Raw genomic sequence first — 19,596 nt, 5'->3', positions numbered from 1 at the left:
GGCTGCCCAAGTCTGCAGCTTGGCCGCAAATGACATGCAAATTTTGGCCTTTCATGGGCTCCGGTCTCATCTGAAAGTCTTGGGAATTTGAGTAATCATAGATATGTGTGCAAGACTCCTGCGGATCATCATGCCAATTTAAGTAACTTTTCTGTTTTTATTCAACTTAATATTTGTGATTTTTAATACCTTAATTCAAGTTCATCAAATTTGATTTTTGCCATCTAATCGATTTGGGATGGTTTTGTGGTCTTTAATATATTAATATTTTTATAATTTATTTAGATATATCACCTATAAAATTAGGTGATTTTTAAATTTCAACTATTACAAATTAATACATGAAATATAGTAATAAATATGTGTTGTAAAATCACAAGTAAAATTTACATATCCGACAAATTAACAAAATTGAAGATATTAGCCTGATTTTTGCTAAAGAGAAAATATAGAGTGAATAGCAATTTATCCCCCTATAATATTGAAAATGAGCACATTACCCCCTATAAAAAAAATATAGTAATTTATCCTCCGTTACTTTTTAAAATGAAGCAATTTACCTCCTTATATAGGAAGGTTAATTGCTTTATTTTAAAAAATATAGGGAGGTAAATTATTATATTTTAAAAAATATAGGGAGGTAGATCGCTATTTGCTTTTTTATAAGGGAATAATTTGCTCATTTGTGATATCACAAGGGGGTTGTTTGTATTTTTCCTTAAAAATATGTTATAAGGTACTTAAATGTAAATAGTTGTCTAATATGTTACCTTACCATCCAGAGACTTCACTGTTTATCTCCATCCGCATTTAGGTATTAAAGAACACTAGGACATGCTCAAAATATGCAAAAAAAACCTCTAAGCTGTGGGGGGTTTGGGAAGTTGTCAAATAAAGCTTTGTCTAAACTAGTCAGCAATAACATGAATTTGCATGCTGATCCCGCTCTCATAGTGGCTGCTGTGATACTCACATGTACCATCCTTTGGTCTATTCAAAGCTTGGTGAAATCAAGCAAGCGAAGGCCTTCCTTGCCTCCAGGACCGCATGGCTTGCCGATCGTCGGCTACCTGCCATTTCTTCGCCAAGATTTACATCATCAGTTCACAGAATTGGCTAGTAAATATGGCCCAATTTACAAGGTGTGGATTGGAAACAAACTCTGGACTGTAATCAGCTCCCCGAACCTCATAAAAGAGGTGGTTCGTGATTATGACACAATCTTTGCCAATCGGGACATTACTGTTGCAGCACGCATTGGCTCTTATGGTTTCAATGACATTGCCTGGTCCCCCTATGGTTCTCAGTGGCGCAACCTAAGAAAACTATTTGTACGAGAAATGCTAAGCAACGCCAACCTGGAAGCCTCTTGCAATCTTCGAAAAGATGAGGTCAGAAAAGCTGTCAAAGAAATCTATTCCAAAATTGGCACACCTATCAACATTTGTGATTTAGCTTTCAAGGTTGACCTCAATGTTATAACAAGCTTGATCTGGGGCAGCAAAATTCAGGGCGAAAGGCACGATAGGATTCTTGCCAACTTATTGCCGGTGCTTGCTGGTATGATTGATTTGTTGGTGAAGCCTAACATCTCCGATTTTTTTCCAGTCTTAGCCAGATTTGATATTCAAGGAGTTGCAAAAGAAATGACTAGTTTTCTGCAAAGAGTTGAAGGGATCATTGAAGATATTATCGACGACCGAATAAAGAATCCTTGTAATAAAACAGAGGCAGTAGCAACTAAGAAAGATGGGCGAACAGATTTTCTGCAAATCCTCGTAGACCTTATGCGGGAGGAGGATAATAAGGAATCACTTGGGAAAATACAAATAAAAGCCATGTTAATCGTAAGCAATAAATTATTTTCTTTGGCTTTTCTTTTTTTTACTAGAACTACCATATTTCTTTGTCTAACAATTACATATCTATTTTTTGAAACATAGGACATTCTTGTTGGTGGGACTGACACTTCAGCAACTACAATTGAATGGGTTATGGCGGAGCTACTGTGCCATCCAAATGTGATGAAGAAGGTTCAATATGAATTAGACCAAGTTGTGGGATTGAACAATATAGTAGAAGAGTCTCATATCCTGAAATTAGAATATTTAGACGCTGTTGTAAAGGAAACTTTACGCCTTTATCCACTAGGACCCTTTTTAACCCCAAGAACTCCAACCCAATCTTGCATTGTGGGAGGATACACTATCCCAAAGGATTCCGCTGTTTTTCTAAATGTTTGGTTTGTTCAAAGGGACCCTCTAGTTTGGGAAAATCCGTTGGAATTTAAGCCAGAGAGATTCTTAGGCAATACAAGAAAATGGGATTTTAGCGGTAACAATTTCAATTATCTCCCATTTGGATCTGGGAGAAGGATCTGCGCTGGTCTGCCGCTAGCTGAAAGGATGGTTAGACTTGTTTTGGCCTCACTCTTGCACTCATTTGAGTGGCAACTGCCAGATGGAGAGAAGCTTGACATGTCCGATAAGTTGATGATGATTTTGAGGAAGAAAATACCACTTCATGCTGTACCTGTTCCCAGATTACCTAATACCGATCTGTACGAGTAATTTCATGTTTTAATGATCGTTGGTCGATTATAGAGTTATCTACCACATCCTAGATATATAAATGCTATGAAGTAGCTACAGGGTTTCATGTATAGAACTCATGTTTTAATTTTGTTCTACGTCTTGTCATGTTGTAGGTTTTTTATTTTTTATTTTTGGTCACTTTTGAAAATGAAAAAAAAATATTAATTTATTTTAAATTGAGCATTATGTTATTATTATGTTCACAAGAGTTCAAAATTTTCATTTTTCATACAAGATAAATCATATTCACCATGTAAAAATATAAAAATATGTTTTCTTTCTAAAAAAGAATTAATTTGATAATTTTACAAACTTGTAGTACTAAAGTAATAAAATTAAACTTAAATTGATTATTTTACCCTCTAAAAAGTTTAACTCCGGCCACATTTTTGACAAAAAATGGTCAGAGACAAAAGTTAAAATTTAGGAATGCTAAAGTCTAGAAATGAACTTAAGGGACTAAAGTAATTTTAAGAAAATTTAAGAGACCAAATGTAATATTTACCCTATAATTTAAGTTTCATTTTGATATCAAATAATACTTTTTTTTTTAATAAGTTTGAATGTGAATTATTTATTAATTACTCATTCTATTTCAAAATTCAAATTATTTCAAAAGCCCATAATCATGTTTGCTTTGTGGCAGGCTCTTTTGAATTTTACGATTTCATGAAATGATTTTGTTACTTTGCCCTTTAAATTTAGATCAGTATTACTGTTTCCTTTTTTTTTTTTTCCCCAAAAGATTCACTTATTTGTTTATGTAATTACTTGGTATAAAGTTAAGGCCAAATCCTGATTAGTCCCTTATTTTTACTTTTCATCCTACCTTCCCCCCTCATTTCTTAAATACACCATTATAGTCCTCTATCTTTTAGAAAGATCTCACTTAGTCCCTAACCATTAAATTTTAACGAAATCTAATTAAGTTGGATGGAATATTCTACTAATGGGTGGTAAAACCCAAAAAAACTCATGTATTATAATAATTTATCAATAACTAAAAGATATCATGTCCTCCAACAAAAAGAAAATCAATTAATTGTAATAACAAAAAAGTTATGTTGATTGAGGTTCATGCAAATTCTTTTTGTTATATATTTACATTTTAATACCTAGAGACGTAAAATATATATATATATATATATTTATTGCATTGATTTTTTTTAATAATTAGTAGTTGTTTTTATTAATATTTGTATGTTTTTAGTTATAACATAATATTTTTTAATAATTTACAAGTTAGTAAAGTTCATGAGTTTTTTCTTTCTTACCCCTTATTAGTGGAATATTTCATTCAATTTAATTAAATTTTAATTAATTTAACGATTAGGGACCATAGCGAGATCTATTTAAAAGATGGACTAAAATGGGATAAAATTTGAAGATGAGGGACTAACGAAGAGAATTAGCCAAGAATTAAATTCACTTTTATACTCAATATACTTTTCATTTTTATATGCGGGGTGTTCCTGGGGTCATCGTCAGGTATTCGGTTGGGATCGATGTGAATTGTCCACTTAAGTGAGCCCTCCCGCTCCGTTCTACCATAGGGGATGAACTTCTCGTATAGCATAGATATGGGCGACATCCCAACTTCTCCTACCTACGATATGGATTTGAGACTTGACTCTCCTTATGGACTTTCACTAAGGGTAGTAATCCCCCCGACCTAGGGGCAACAGATGAGTCAAGCCGGTTCGCGAAGCCTCGATTTTGAGCTCGAGCTAAATTGTTTCTGCTCTGGCTCGCGAGCTTTTTCTTTTTTTTTTTAATATTTTTTATATATTTTTATTTTTGAATTTTTTATATATTTAATATTTGATCAATTTTATAATCAAAATTGACCATATATTATAATTATTAATCAATATCATACATTTTATTTTGAATAATAATAAACTATGGTACATTTATTTATACATTTAATTTTTATACAAAAATAATTTAATCAACAACTTAGTAAATTATAATATTTTTTGTAATTAAAATTATTATTTAATATGACATATATAAACTTTATTTTATATTTTAATATATATTTGTATTATGTTATACTTTTTTTTAAATTGACAAGTAATTCACTTATAATTTTTTATCTATTTTTGAGTTTTATATTTATATCAGGATACATACTATCCATTATGCAATCTATTTTATTATTTATAAATTTATGTCAAAATTTAGTGATTCCTATGAATTAATCTAAAAATAATGATAATGATAATAATAGTGATGGTTGAACAATTTTAATTATTATTTTATTATATATAATGAGATCAAAAAATTTAATCAATAATTACGATATCTTAAAATTTGGGTACTCGATTCACACCAAATTTAAATATATATAAGACCGTGTCCGATAGATCATATCGGACGGTTTGATTTAAAATCACATGGCCTGATTCTACGATATATCGACTTGAATGATTATTCTTATGTTCCAAGTACGATATCTTGACATCCGTATATTCAATAAGTCTAAAACTTTACCAAGTGTATTTTTCTTTAACTATAATCATATCTAACGGTCTGATCTGAATTTTGATAGTCTAATTAACCCATGTTGTTCAACAATGTAAGATGATAGTTATATCAATGTAATATTAACATTTATAAATATATAAATTTACTGCAGATTGTAAACATATATTATCTCAAATACAAAATATTTTTATGTATTTTAATTGTATTATTTCAGATAATTGATACTTTTCTATAACTTTAAAGTGTTCAGAATGATTTTTTTTTTGTACATTTTACTAATTATATTACTACTAAACTAAGCAGTAGTTTATATTTATAACAATAAATTAGAATTTCATATTATATTTTGATATATTTATAATGTAGTATACATTATACAATCTATTTTGTTACTTATAAATTTATATAAAAACTTGGTGATTCCCATTATTTAATCTACTACTACTACTAATAATAATAATAATAATAAATAAATAAAAATAAATAAAAAATCAAATTGAGCTCGAGCTCGAATTTGTCAGCCCTACCCTGGCCTCGAGCGAAAGAATTGCGCCCAGATGTTCTAGCACATTCCTCTCTGGTTCGCTTCAACGCGGCAGGTTATTAAGAGAGGGGCTGCATTTTTGGGGTAGTTTGTAAGTCGCCTTGGAGTCGTACGAAAGAGGGTCTTCTAGCATGCAGGGGAGAGTGGATAGGGGCAGCGTTGCAGGATTGGAGAAGAGCCATAGCCCCAAGCGTCAAGTGGAAGGTTGTTAGATAAGGGGGCTGGCATTTGAAAGGAAAATTGCACTTTATGTCTCATAACTTACTTTTTTTTTTTTTTAATTTTAATCTCATTATTTTATTACTCAACAGATTTTTAGTCTCATGAGTAAAAAGAAAAAATGCAATTTATGTCCTATGATCTATTTTATTAAATTGTTAACGGAAGAAACACATGCAACACATGTGCAGTGCTCCCTCCATTAATAATTTAATAGAAATTGATAATGAGAGTAAACTATAATGTTTTTGGATTTGTAGGACTAAATATACTAAGTCGTAAATAATGGGACCAAAATAGAAAAAGGGATAAGTTATGAAATGTAAATTGCAATTTTTTCGGCAGATAGCAAATGAGAAATGGGAAATGGTGTTGTGACCTTGTATCGAAAATGTGTACATGACTCATGTCCAACTAGCTCAATTTCACACGCTAGTTGTAGCCTGTATCCTCCTTACTTGCTTTCAAATCATAGGATTTATTAATGTTTCCGAAGTTGGGTCATTCTCAAGTAATGTACACGTCCGTCTAAATTATTTTTCAATGTATATATTTTTATATCGTTATTTTGTAAAGTAGTTGCAATGAATTAGTTGGTTTAACCCATTAAAAAAGTTACTTATTTTAAATTAAATAGGATGTTATTTGTTTTAGTCCATTAAAAAGAGTAAAATACAATCACATCTCTTGAAATTTGTTAATTACAAATATTTTCTCATTTTTTAAAAAATTATAAATACTTTTCTAATTTTAACGTCCATCTAACGACGAGTTCATTTTAGTAGCCTCCATTGTGTTTCTATCTGTTGATTAGAGTAGTTGTTTATATCGATCTGATTTCTTGATTGAAAGAAAGAAGCATTTAAGAGATAAGAGAAAGTAAATGGCAAATGGACGTGGTCGAAAATTGCAATTTACTTCCCATAATTTACCCATGTGCGATCTTGGTCCCATTATTTTACGACTCAACAGATTTAGTCCCATAAGTTTAAAAAAGTTGCAATTCATGATCATTACCTATTTTCATTAAAATTTTAACAGAAGGAGCACTGCATGTGCGTTGCACGTGTTTTTTCCATTAATAATTTAACAGAAATAAATAAAAAAATATACATATAAATAAAAAATAACTTAAAGATATTATTGATACAAAAATAAAATAGTGTCTCGATGTCACAAACCGTCATTTATGAGTGAAAATATATATATATATATTGATTAGTATAGATCTATAGATGAGAAGAAGAATTTGAGTAGGAATACTTGGTAAATACATAAAAAAATATTTTTGATAAATTTGAAAAATTAGTTTTTTGTGTAAATAATCACCCTTTGTGACTAAAAATGGGGTTTTTTCTTATATAATATAGATATAGATTAGTATAGATAATTAGCTGTTGTGGGCGCAATGTTCCTGTGTGCATATAATAAATAAACTTTTACACTTTAAAACACATTATAAATAAAAATAAAATATATCAATTGGGCAGATATGTTAATGTAAATTCTGAGAAGTTGAATAGGTTAGTTAGTTGATCCGTTAAAGAAATTTTAAAATCATAAAAAAGTGTCTAAATATTAAGTTTAAGTATTATATGTAAATATAAATAAAATATATGCATGCCTTTTCATATATGTATTTGTATAAATATATTTATATAAGCATATAAAATAGATAAAAAAATATATAAATAAAAAATATAAAAAGAACGGTTTGAGTCCAAACTAATAAGATACAAAACCCGATCCCGAGACTCGATCAAGGCTTCAAAATCCGCCTCCAAAGCGCTGCGGGTCTGAATTAGATCTGGACCCTTATCCGGTGGTGCCGCCACCAGTGATGGGTGGCGGGAAGACGGGGACGGGGGGGCTGAACGATTACGAGAAGGAGACTCGGAAACAGGCGTACATTGCTATTGCACTGGCCTTATGCATCATCAGCGTAGTCGTCATCGCGCTTCTGCATCTTGAGGCTGAGCTTGAGAGCAAGGTTTAGGTTTTGTCATTAACTTTTACCAACTGCTGCTGTTCATTAATGCCACTCTTTTATTTCATATCTTTATTCCTCGGATACTAAACCATTAATGAAATACTAAGTTTTCCTATATCAAATCAACCATAAATATTTATCATGTGATTCAATATTTTATATATCTCATCTAATTTGAACTAATGCCCATTGTGTAAGCGAAATTAGTATTAATAAAAGATAAAATATATGTAAAAGGAGATCCTGGGAAACAATTACGAATGACTGAATTAATCATGAAAATCAATCTAACATGGAATGGAAGGAGAGAAGCCCCACCTAAACAACTTGTTGCCAAGAAATTTGACCAAAACCTTTCAAACACCGGAAGTTGGCATTTTATTAGCTCCAATATCGTCCCACAAATGAACTTGCAACTTCAAATAACCCACTCACTAGTTAGGATTGGATAAGGTGGTAACTATATAACTTACAAAAGCTGTATGTATTTTCGATTTCATCTTTATTTGCCAAGATCATCAACATTGATTAGTGTGGTGTAGGCTGGATGAATGTTTAAATTATAACATTGGACGACTCTGTGCCCTTGGGGATATTTCAATAGTTTGAATTTCAACTTGTCATTTTTAAAGTATTAGACGTCCTTGGAATGTAAACAAATACAAGAATTCCACATGAAATTGATTTTTTACAGTCAACAATTAGTTGGCATGCAGTCAGCTTTAAGCACTTTCTCTAATTGTTCTTCTCCTCAAGCTTTGTCCAATTGGTTAGTTTGGAAGGCTATGTTCCGTTTCCATGTTACAATTAGAATACCTAAGAAAATAGTTTATATAAATGAATTCTTGTAACATGGCATATAACAAATGAAAGTAGAAACATTTATATACGCATCCATATTATTGTAAATGGTAGTATGGGCATGAATTAAAATCCATGGACCATAACAAAATATTCAACAGTTAATACATTTGTCATTAACATCATTGAAAAGTGAAAATAAAACCTGAAAACAAAAACAAAATTGAGTTACCGGAGTCAAACTTAGTCTGCAATTATTTTATTCTTTTATGAAAACAATATCATTTTCAGATTAAAGCTCTACAAATTGATTTACTTAATTTTTTTAAATCAGTGTAGAAAATCAAGAATTGATTTTTCAAATAATTATAATATCACGAGAAAATAACAATAATATCCAAGTGATTCTTGTCATTTTAATAGATTAGGTTTCCGCGTAATTTCTTCAATTTTTTGTTATTGATATGTAAAATTCACCCATATAATCTTTTTACACTAACCAAAAAAATTGAAGAATTATTACCTAACTTTTGAATAAAAAAATATGTATGTATATTCATGCTAGTCGAATATTAATATAGATATATGTTTGATATTTTCTTTTTTAATGTAATGATTATTTCTACTTGTATAATTTATAATACTTTAAATTTTTAATTTTTAATAAATATAATATCGATATGTTTGATTTTGTTTTTAACTTGTTTTTGGGTATTTTGTGGAGATAGAGAGAGAAAAACAAAGATAAATAAAAATAAGTTAGAGATAGTGTGTATGTTTGGATTTGTTTTTGGAGATAATATAAAATAAGTATGTTATGTTTGATGTTGGGTAGTGGGGAGACAAAAAATACTGTTTATTGTCAAATCATGTCTCTTTTATATATATTTATATATATATATGTATAAAAATATATATAATTTATTTAGTTGTGAGTGGATTAAAATAAATATTATTTTTTAATTATATATGTATGGAAATGAAAAAAAATAATTTATGTAAATACACTTTTAAAAATAATTAAATGCACTCTAATAATGAATTAACAATATTTTTTGTTAGTTGTTCTATTCAAGGTGATAAATTTAAATACATTATTCAAATAATGTAATATATGAATTAACCGCGTAGAATAATTATATTATTTTATATTTTTTAAAATTTTTAATTATTCCAATGATGTAGAAAATATTACGTATAAAATATTAAGTGGTTAAAATAAAATATATTTGTATTTAAAAATCAAATACTTAAAAACAAGACAAAATACTTAGAAACAAGAGAAAAACATGGCAAAATAAGCAATGACAAACATTACTTAGATTAAAATATATATATATATATAAATGATTAATTTAGAGATATGCATCCCTTTTTAATAATAATAGAGCACAAATACATATGTCTCTGATAAAAGTAAATTATACGATGATAATATTACACAATAATTATTGTAAAAGTCATAAAAAATAAAGAAAAAAATTCAGAGACCCCTGTGATAATAGGAATGTTTAAAAAATCACCTATGAAAATTAAAGTATCAAATACCCCCCGTGATATAAAATAAGATTCAAAAACTCCATCCGTACAGAAATTGAGCCACACGTGCTTTGACTGCGAATTTGCTGTGAAAATAACTTTTTTTTTTGATATTTTTGCGCTTCTCTCACATCTAATACATATAATATTATATATATTTATCAATAATAAAAGATTATTTTATATAATAATTATTTTATTATATATATAATAAAATATAATTTTAATTAAATTAATTAAAAATTATATTTTAAAAAAAAAAGTGGCGACGAGCTGCTGAAGAGGAGGGTGCGCGCGCTCTCCTCACCCCTGGGTGATGGCCCTCGCCTTGAGTCGCCCAGATTGCATTGCCCAGAAGGGCGATGGGATGAGGGGTGGGGTGGGGTGGGGGGGGCGAAGAAGACGGGCCAGGAAAGAAGATTTGGGGGGGGGGGGGGGGGGGAGGCGGGGGTAGGTTGGTGGGGGGTTATAATTTTTATTTTGAATTTTTTTATAAATTATAATTATATATATTATAAATATATTTTAATAGTTATAATTTATATATATTATAAATCAAAATAATTATATATTAATAGATTTAGTTTGATCGGTTGAGTAGAAGGGAAAATTTAGTTATTATTTCTAAAAAATAGGTTCAAGTTGATTAGGGGGCGGTGTGATTATTATTCATAACATAGGGATAATTTTTTATATTAAAAATTTTATATGGAGATTTTTGATATTTTGATATATCACAGGGGATCAAAATGAATTTAACCCAAAAAATAAAGAAACATAATATCCCATATTTAACTTATACTAATTGTTAAACGTTAAGTTTCCAATTCAATTTATTAAACACTAGATGTCATGATAGGCTGTCTCTATATGCGTTTAATAAATAATCTTTCGTATTTTAAAATATATTATAAATAAAAAGAAAATATATCAATCAACACATCATATTTCACAATAAACAAATAAAACAAGAAAGAAAACAAGAAAGAGAGAAAGGAATAAAGAAAAGAAAACTAATCTAGAAATATTATCAACACAATAACAAAACCTGTTGCGCGATCTCACAATTCGTTGGTTTTAAGTAAAAAAATGCATTATTTATATATTAGTATAGATATTTTTAAAATTTATTCATGTAGTTAATTGAATATAAAATATATAATTTTAGTATAACATAAATTAAGTTTTATTTTATAAGATTATATGAATGATGTATACACATATATTACCACATCACGATTTGTACATATTTATAATTATTTTTTTGACTCTATTGAGCTTCTAGAAATTTTCATACTATAATATAGTTTATAATAAAATGATAGTTGTGAATCCTAAAATGTAAAAATGTAGAAAGATGCCCAATTGTAAGGGGATGGGCTGCACGAATCCTGTCGGCTTCGCTCTTTTGCAGAAAATCATGGCCAAGTTTTGGCTTTTCATCTGCTCCGGTCAGATCCGTTTGTCTTGGAAGTGTAACTATTTTCCATCCATGACAAAAGCAGCAATATCATAGACATGTATACGTTGATACATTTTCTTAAAAAGACATTTCCAACATATTCGATCTAGAACAAGTCAAGAGAAATAAATACAAATAAATTGGGTGAAAACAGAGCAGAAATGGTCATGAATATGCTCATCTGATGGTTCTAGTTCCAAACACAAAGTGGTGATACCAAACCATTTATCTGTATCTATATACTATTATAAAAGAAAATTTTGTTTTTTGAATAATCAAATTATCCCTTAATTCAAATCTTTCCTTCAAAGAAAATTTGGTTGAAATAGAAATTTTAATATTTTTTAATAATAGATAAATATAATTTTTTCCTCTCTCAACCCACTTTATGTTTCTCTTTCACGTTACTTCTTCATATTCTTTTTTTTTTCCCTCACAATCTTCCATATTTTTAATAAATCCAAAATTATAATTTATTTTTTTCTCTCACCTTACTCCACGTTTCTTTCTTCTCATTTTCTCACATCATGATTGTTTTTCCCACAATTTTTTTTTTCTCTTCTTCTCACAATATAGTTCTTTTTATATGCTTGTGGGGATCGCGTGCTGCAACGACAAATCTTAACAAATAACAAGGTTTACAAAAATTTTTTGTTTAAAAAAATAAAATAGGTGACATAATTCTTTACATACATGCTGTGTGTATAGATCAAAGAAAATAAAAAATGTGTTGGAGTTTAAAATAAAAAAAATTAATTCATCCCCTTACTACCAATTAAGTTCACTATTTATATCCACTTGCATTTAGATATTACTACACAAAGACATACTCAACAAGTGCAAAGAAAACTTTGTCTAGCAACAAAGATGAATTTGCAAGTTGATTACGCTCTCACTGTGGCTGTTGTCATACTCACATTCACCATTCTTTGGTCCATTCAAAAGTTGGTCAAATCAAGCAAGCGGAGGCCTTCTTTGCCTCCAGGGCCGTCGGGCTTGCCAATCGTTGGTTATTTGCCGTTTCTTCGCAAAGATTTGCACCATCAGTTCACAGAATTGGCCTGTAAATATGGCCCAATCTACAAGTTGTGGATTGGGAACAAGCTCTGGACTGTGATCAACTCACCGTCTCTAGTAAAAGAGGTGGTCCGTGATCATGACACGATCTTTGCCAATCGAGACATCACCGTTGCAGCACGCATTGGCTCTTATGATTTCAATGACATTGCCTGGTCTCCTTATGGCTCTCAATGGCGCAACCTGAGAAAACTATTTGTACGAGAAATGCTAAGCAACACTAACTTGGTGGCCTCCTACGATCTTCGGAAAGAAGAGGTTAGAAAAGCTGTCAAAGAAATTTATTCTAAGATTGGGACACCCATCGACATTTGTGAATTGGCTTTCAAGATCGATCTCAATGTTATAATAAACTTGATCTGGGGGGGCAAGATTCAGGGCGTGAGGCGGGATCGAATTCTTGCCGGCTTGTTACCCGTGATCGCTGAGATGCTAGATTTGCTGTTGAAGCCTAACATCTCTGATTATTTTCCAATCTTAGCCAGATTTGATATTCAAGGAGTTGAGAAGGAAATGACTACTCTTCTGCACAGGGTTGATGAGATCACTGAAGATACTATCGACGAACGAATGAAGAATTCTTCTAAAAAATCAGAGGCTGCAACAACTAAGAATAATGGTCGGACAGACTTTCTGCAAATCCTTGTAGACCTCATGCAGGATGAAGATAATAAGGAATCACTTGGAAAAGCACAAATAAAAGCCATGTTAATTGTAGGCACTTATATTATTTTCTCTCATATTTTTTTTCCCACTATAGCTACCATATTTCTTTGTCTAACAATATATATATTCCTGAAAAACAGAATATTCTAGTTGGTGGGACGGACACTTCGTCAACGACAATCGAGTGGGTCATGGCTGAGCTATTGTGCCATCCGAAAGTGATGGAAAAGGTGCAAAATGAATTAGACGAAGTTGTGGGATTGAACAATACAGTGGAAGAGTCCCATATCCCAAAATTGGCGTACTTAGATGCTGTCCTGAAGGAGACTTTACGCCTTCATCCAATTGGACCCTTCTTGACCCCAAGAACTCCAAGTCGGTCTTGCACTATTGGAGGATACACTATCCCCAAGGATTCTACCGTCTTTCTTAATGTTTGGACTATTCAAAGGAACCCTCTTGCTTGGGAAAATCCATTGGAATTTAAGCCCGAGAGATTCTTAGACAACACAATAAAATGGGATTTTAGCGGCAACAATTTCAACTATATCCCATTTGGATCTGGAAGAAGGGTCTGCGCTGGTCTACCTCTAGCTGAAAGGATGGTTAGATTTGTTTTGGCCTCACTCTTACACTCATTTGAGTGGCATCTACCAGAGGGGGAGAAGCTCGATATGTCCGATAAGTTGATGATGGCATTAAGAAAGAAAATACCACTCCGTGCTGTACCTATTCCCAGATTATCCAATTTTGATTTGTACAAGTAATTTCATGTTCTTGATGATTGTTGTAAGTTTATAGAATGATCTACTACATCTTGAATAAATGCTAAGAATAAAATACGAGGTTTTGATGTATATACGGAGCTCATGATTAGATCTTATATAAGTTACATCGTTTCCTGCATGGAACTCATGATTTAATTTTACGATCTTTCATGCATGGAACTCATAATGTGTTGCAGTTCCCCATGAATTCATAAAGAAGTTGTCATAACATTACAAAATAGTAAAAATACCTAACCAAATAAAATATACCTGGTAGCAGCTTTACAGTTGAATTATAAAATTCATACACAAATAATACTAAATTTTAAGAAGCATATGTCTACAGTACTATCTCATAGGTGCGAACAAAATACACCTTAACCGTGAATTAATCAAATTTCAAGCATACATCTACCACCATACAGTGCCTAGAACAAATATGTCGTTTTACTATGATTAATTATCATTGTTAGAGGTCTAAAAATTATAATGGATACTAATTTATCACGATTGAACAACGGCTATTAGTTATTATTTTTGCAATTGAAGCCAAAATATTTATTACAATTAAAAAGTTTAGCATATATTTTGAGGCTAACCACCTAATCATCATGTAATTATAGATGTGACAATATCATGAATAAGCTCCATTTTATCGAGTGAAATTTATTATATTTTTAAATAGAAAAGGTGAAGATATTAGTTTTTATCCAAAATAATATAATCACTACTATGTTTTTTCTTTTTTATATTCTTCAATACGGTCGTATTCCCCAATTCATTAATCCATTAATTGTAACCCACATTTTAACGATTTGATCAAAATCATAACATTTTAAAAAAAATAAAAAATTAAATCGTGCCTCCAAATATTTAAGAACTAAAACCAAATTTCACCTTAGGTATAGGGGCCAAAAGTGTAACTTTACCCAGTTCGCCTCCCTCCAAATTGAAAGGTATTTAAAAAAATAAGAATTGTGCAGGATTATAAATTAAGTAATATAAAAATAAACCACAAACTTTATAAAATCTTATGCTACACTAATATGGAGAATTATTAGTGTTGGTAAATTTTTACTTTTTTATTGATGAAAGTGAAAACTTCAAACTTTTCAATAATTAATCTGAAAAATCTGATGGTCTATTGTCTCAATCTGATGGTCTATTGTCTATTGGCACGAGATACTAATTAATTAACTTATAAAATTTAGGTTAAATAGTTTTCCACCATTAAAGTATGTCAATAGTTGCATTTATCCCCTTAAACTATAAAATCTGGAAAAAATTCTCCCAATAAGAGATAATTGTGATTTTGATCCTCAAACAAAATCGCTTATACAATTTTGATCTTCTGTTGAATTTCATGTACTTAAAGTAAGAAGAAATGCAAGAACAAGCCATTGCAGAGAAAATCTTCTCTAATTTTCTATATTGATTCTCATCGAATCAACAATGAAGGTATACAAGGTGTTCAATATACAATGGGTGTAACCACCCCAACTAACTAACCAAGTTTGTTACATAAAAGACAAAAAAAAATCTATCAGAAAATTTCTATCTCGTATCTAGCACATCTGCTGACGTGGCATGTGCAACCTCAGTAATAACGACCTTATGGAGAGTTGCAATGTGGCTACGTTCTGATTGGTAGGCTCAGGTGCGATCTCACGATGACTGTCATGGACCGCTACCTCAACAAATGTGACCTAATGTTCGACCTCAAAGTTACAAGTCTGAGAGGTGGAATTCTCAACATTCTCAAATAATTTGAGGCTGTAGTTTTAGTCCTTAAAATATTTATTTTTGATATTTTTAGTCCTTGTAAACAAAACCGTTAAAATTATCGGAAGTTTCGTTTAAAGGAAAAAAAATAACCATTTTCCCCCATTTCTCCTGAGAAAAAACTAGAAAGAAGCTTCAACAAATAATCTTAAAATGTGGCGCCCGCTTCCCAAACTTTTGTGGAAATCGGGCCAAAGTTTTGGTTTTTTATTCCAAACACCACATGATGGTTCATATTCCAAACACATAGTGAAGGTCGTGTTTGGATCATAATTTTTAATAAATAAAATTGAAACTGCAATCATTGTTTTCAGTGTACATTTAATTATATAATATATATATAATACAAATTGTAGTTGTTGAGCCAAACACAACAAAAAATTATAAGGACAATTGTTGAATTCAATGACTGATCCAACGAGCAATAAGTTTTTTATCGTATCTCCACGTACTTTAATGAGTGTTACTTTATATAGTAAATTGTCACTATAAATAATTTAATACGCAATTATGACAAATTGTAATAATTATATTTTTCTGTATCTCAATATACACACAAAAATTTAATGACAACTTTGGCATACTTTTTCGATATATATAAATATTTGTGTAACTTAATAGACATAATCAACGACAATTTTAATATATAAGTTCACATTATTATTCGCTAGCTAATATCATGGTAGAAACATCGTCAAGAGTCAAAATTCAAGCACTCACAATGAAGACTGATTGAAACTATGAAAAGGTTAAAAAATAAAATGCACTTTAACATTTTGAAAACACTTGGCATTGGTGCATGTGTTCTTCAATCACATAATATTTTTCCTTCATGTATCAAATATTTGTAATAATTGTTACAAACATTACAATGAATACAAATATTATAGTATAATTAAATTTTTACTTCACTTTAAGTAAGTAGTTGTAATTTAAGTATCCTCATTATATTAATATTGTATTAAATTGAGTTATTATTTTGTATATTAAGATAAGTTATTATATATATCTAATATAAAAAATTTTGGTTGATTCAATTCAACAGATACATCAATATAACGACGATAGATTTATTAAAACGTTGATTATAATTAGAAAAATATTTAACAAATACATCAATTTTAATATTGATTATCATTAAAAAATATTTAAATAATTACAATATAAATATTAATAATAATAATACATATATAATATTTATTAAGAAAAAAGAAAACAAGGCTGTCAGCCATGATGTCTTGGTTGGAATCCGTAACTTGAAGTCGCAGATTAGAGCTGCGGTCCTTTTTTAAAATAAAGAAAAATTGATGTCCGTTATTTAAATTATACATATTAGTTTAAATATTTTTTATTATTGGAATCCACAACTTGAAGTTGCGGATTCCAACCACGGGCTCTTATTTAAAATTAGCAAAAATAAATTGATGTCCACGACTTCTTATATTTATATTATACGTATTATTTTAGATATATTTTTATTATTTTTTTTTTTTATATAATAAAAAAATAATTAAAGGAACTCACTTGAATTCAATAGGAGTCTCGCTAGAAGGAAGATCAACTAAGTAGCAAGTGTGAGTTGTTCAATGGCGTGAAGCTCCTCAGACTTTGTTTGCTGTCAGAGATGTTAGTACGTAGTAGCCTCATGATAAGAGTGGGGTTCATGGAAGGAAACAACGTTGGGAAACAATGATAATATTTAAGGTGGTGAAGAGTTTCTCTTACCCGATTGGAACGACGAAGAGCTGGAACTAGATTATCAATTGAATTTCGACAAGGTAGAGAACATAGTGTTTTCCCAAATGGTACATATCATGTTACAAGAATTAGGATCCCAACAACGATAACTTTTATGTTCAATTCCATAACCCCAAAAACAACACAAACGAGTACGAGGTTCAAGTTCTGTATGTTCATTGGAATTAAGAAAAACAAAACAAGCACAACCAAAAACTTTGAGACTTGCTAGATTTGTATGTTCATTTGAATTTAACAGACGCGGTTAATTTGTTTATAAAATTACCTTTATATTCTTGCTTCATATATATTATTTTTTATTTTAATAATCGTTGGATCTTCTTTAGTTAAATAGTGATCATCAGATCTTATCAATTAATTTCAATCGTTAAATTTCAAAAAATAAAAGGTTTAAATTCAATAAATTATTTAACTTGTATTATATATAAATAATTCAAATTTATAAAAAAAATATTATTATATATATAAAAAATAAATAAGGATACAAATATAATTCACTAGAAAAAAATATGATTTTTCACTATGGTTAATTACTATAGCCAAAAGAAGAAAATCATGGCAAATATAAATCAACCACGGCTTCGCAATGGTCATTAGCCATTGTTTCTGCAAGTGTGGCGAAAACATTAGCCGTAGCAAAATCATGGTGAACATTTTGGCTCTGGCTAAAAATAAGGGTAAAATTAATTAATCGTGGTAAAAATTTAAGTTTTTATTTTGATTTTGTTTAACTATAGTTAATAGTATTGATTTACCACGACTTTTAAGTAATAGTTAAGCACTAGAAAAAGTATAATTTTTCACTATGATTAATTACTATAGCTAAAAGAAAAAATTCATGGCAAATACAAATTAACTATTGTTTTGCAACGGTCAGTAGCCGTTATTTCTATGAGTGTGGCCAAAATTATAGCAAATATTTTGGCTATATAGCTAAAAATTATGGTAAATATTGATTAAATATGATAAAAATATAAATTTTTGCTTTGATTTTATTTAATCGTGGTTAATAGTAGTGATTTATCACGATTTTCAAGCCATAATCATTTATAGTGTAGCGAAAAGTCAATATTTTTTCTAGTGGTTATTTATAATATTGCAAAAACTCAATTCTTTTAATAGTGATTTTATTACTGAAAATTTTAAAGAATCTAAAAATTGAGCTTGAATTGCATGAAATCTTATGGGGGTGTTTAATAGTTTTATTCTAAAATCCAACAGAAGTAAACTATTATTTTTTTCATAAAGATAAATTACTCATTTATAATATCACAGGAGAATAAATTACATTTAATTCATTCGCTTAACCATTTCAATGTTGATATATATAAATATATTTTGCAACTTAAAACATGTTATGAGTGACAATTTTAATATCATCACATCATTTTCGGTGGCTAATAATACGTTCTCTCAAAATGTCTCTGTTTCCATCAGCCCCGACATTGCTGGAAGTTTCCCTAAATTTGAGGTGCTAAAGTGGAACGCAATTCTTGTAGCAACAGCAACGTGGTCAGAGTCAAAATTCAAGTTTTCCAACATCAGCTACGTGGTTTAGACCAATTTACCCACTTTTGTTTTCAGGACTGGAGGAGTTGGTGTTGTCTCTAACTAGTACAGTCCAAACATGGAAAAATGAAGCCAAGCTGCCGTTATATTCCATCTGGAAATTTATATAGTCACAAAACGGCCATTAATTTAGGAGAAAGGTTCAAAATGCACCTTATTAATTGTTTTGGAAAAAGCATTCAACTCCCTCTACATTGATGTATTTGCCACTTATTTTCATATTTTGGACTATATATTTTTTGATTTTTCTCTTATTTACTAATTTTGAAAGTCGAATTATTGAACTTTGGAATTAAACATGTTCATACCAAAATATACCCATAGATTATGTCCATAAA

The 19,596-nt window shown here is 29.9% G+C and overlaps 2 protein-coding genes across 2 annotated transcripts; both read left to right on the top strand.

The window, feature by feature from the left end:
* The first annotated feature begins 770 nt into the window (after positions 1 to 770).
* On the top strand, positions 771 to 2,770 carry LOC105164269 (sugiol synthase). Its single transcript, XM_011082881.3, has 2 exons — positions 771 to 1,847; positions 1,944 to 2,770. The coding sequence occupies exons 1-2, from the start codon at positions 846 to 848 to the stop codon at positions 2,568 to 2,570; spliced, it is 1,629 nt and encodes a 542-aa protein (XP_011081183.2). The 5' UTR covers positions 771 to 845; the 3' UTR covers positions 2,571 to 2,770.
* Positions 2,771 to 12,413: 9,643 nt separating this feature from the next.
* LOC105164422 (sugiol synthase) lies at positions 12,414 to 14,253 on the top strand. Its single transcript, XM_011083074.3, has 2 exons — positions 12,414 to 13,430; positions 13,523 to 14,253. Exons 1-2 carry the CDS (start codon positions 12,507 to 12,509, stop codon positions 14,147 to 14,149), a joined length of 1,551 nt encoding a protein of 516 aa, XP_011081376.2. The 5' UTR covers positions 12,414 to 12,506; the 3' UTR covers positions 14,150 to 14,253.
* Positions 14,254 to 19,596: the final 5,343 nt, after the last annotated feature.

Source organism: Sesamum indicum, linkage group LG6 (assembly GCF_026168435.1).
Source record: "Sesamum indicum cultivar Baizhima isolate 11 linkage group LG6, ASM2616843v1, whole genome shotgun sequence".
In the NCBI taxonomy this organism is placed as follows: Eukaryota; Viridiplantae; Streptophyta; class Magnoliopsida; order Lamiales; family Pedaliaceae; genus Sesamum; species Sesamum indicum.
The sequence above is the reverse complement of the archived record's forward strand: the minus strand, read 5'-3'. Positions and strand labels throughout refer to the sequence as shown.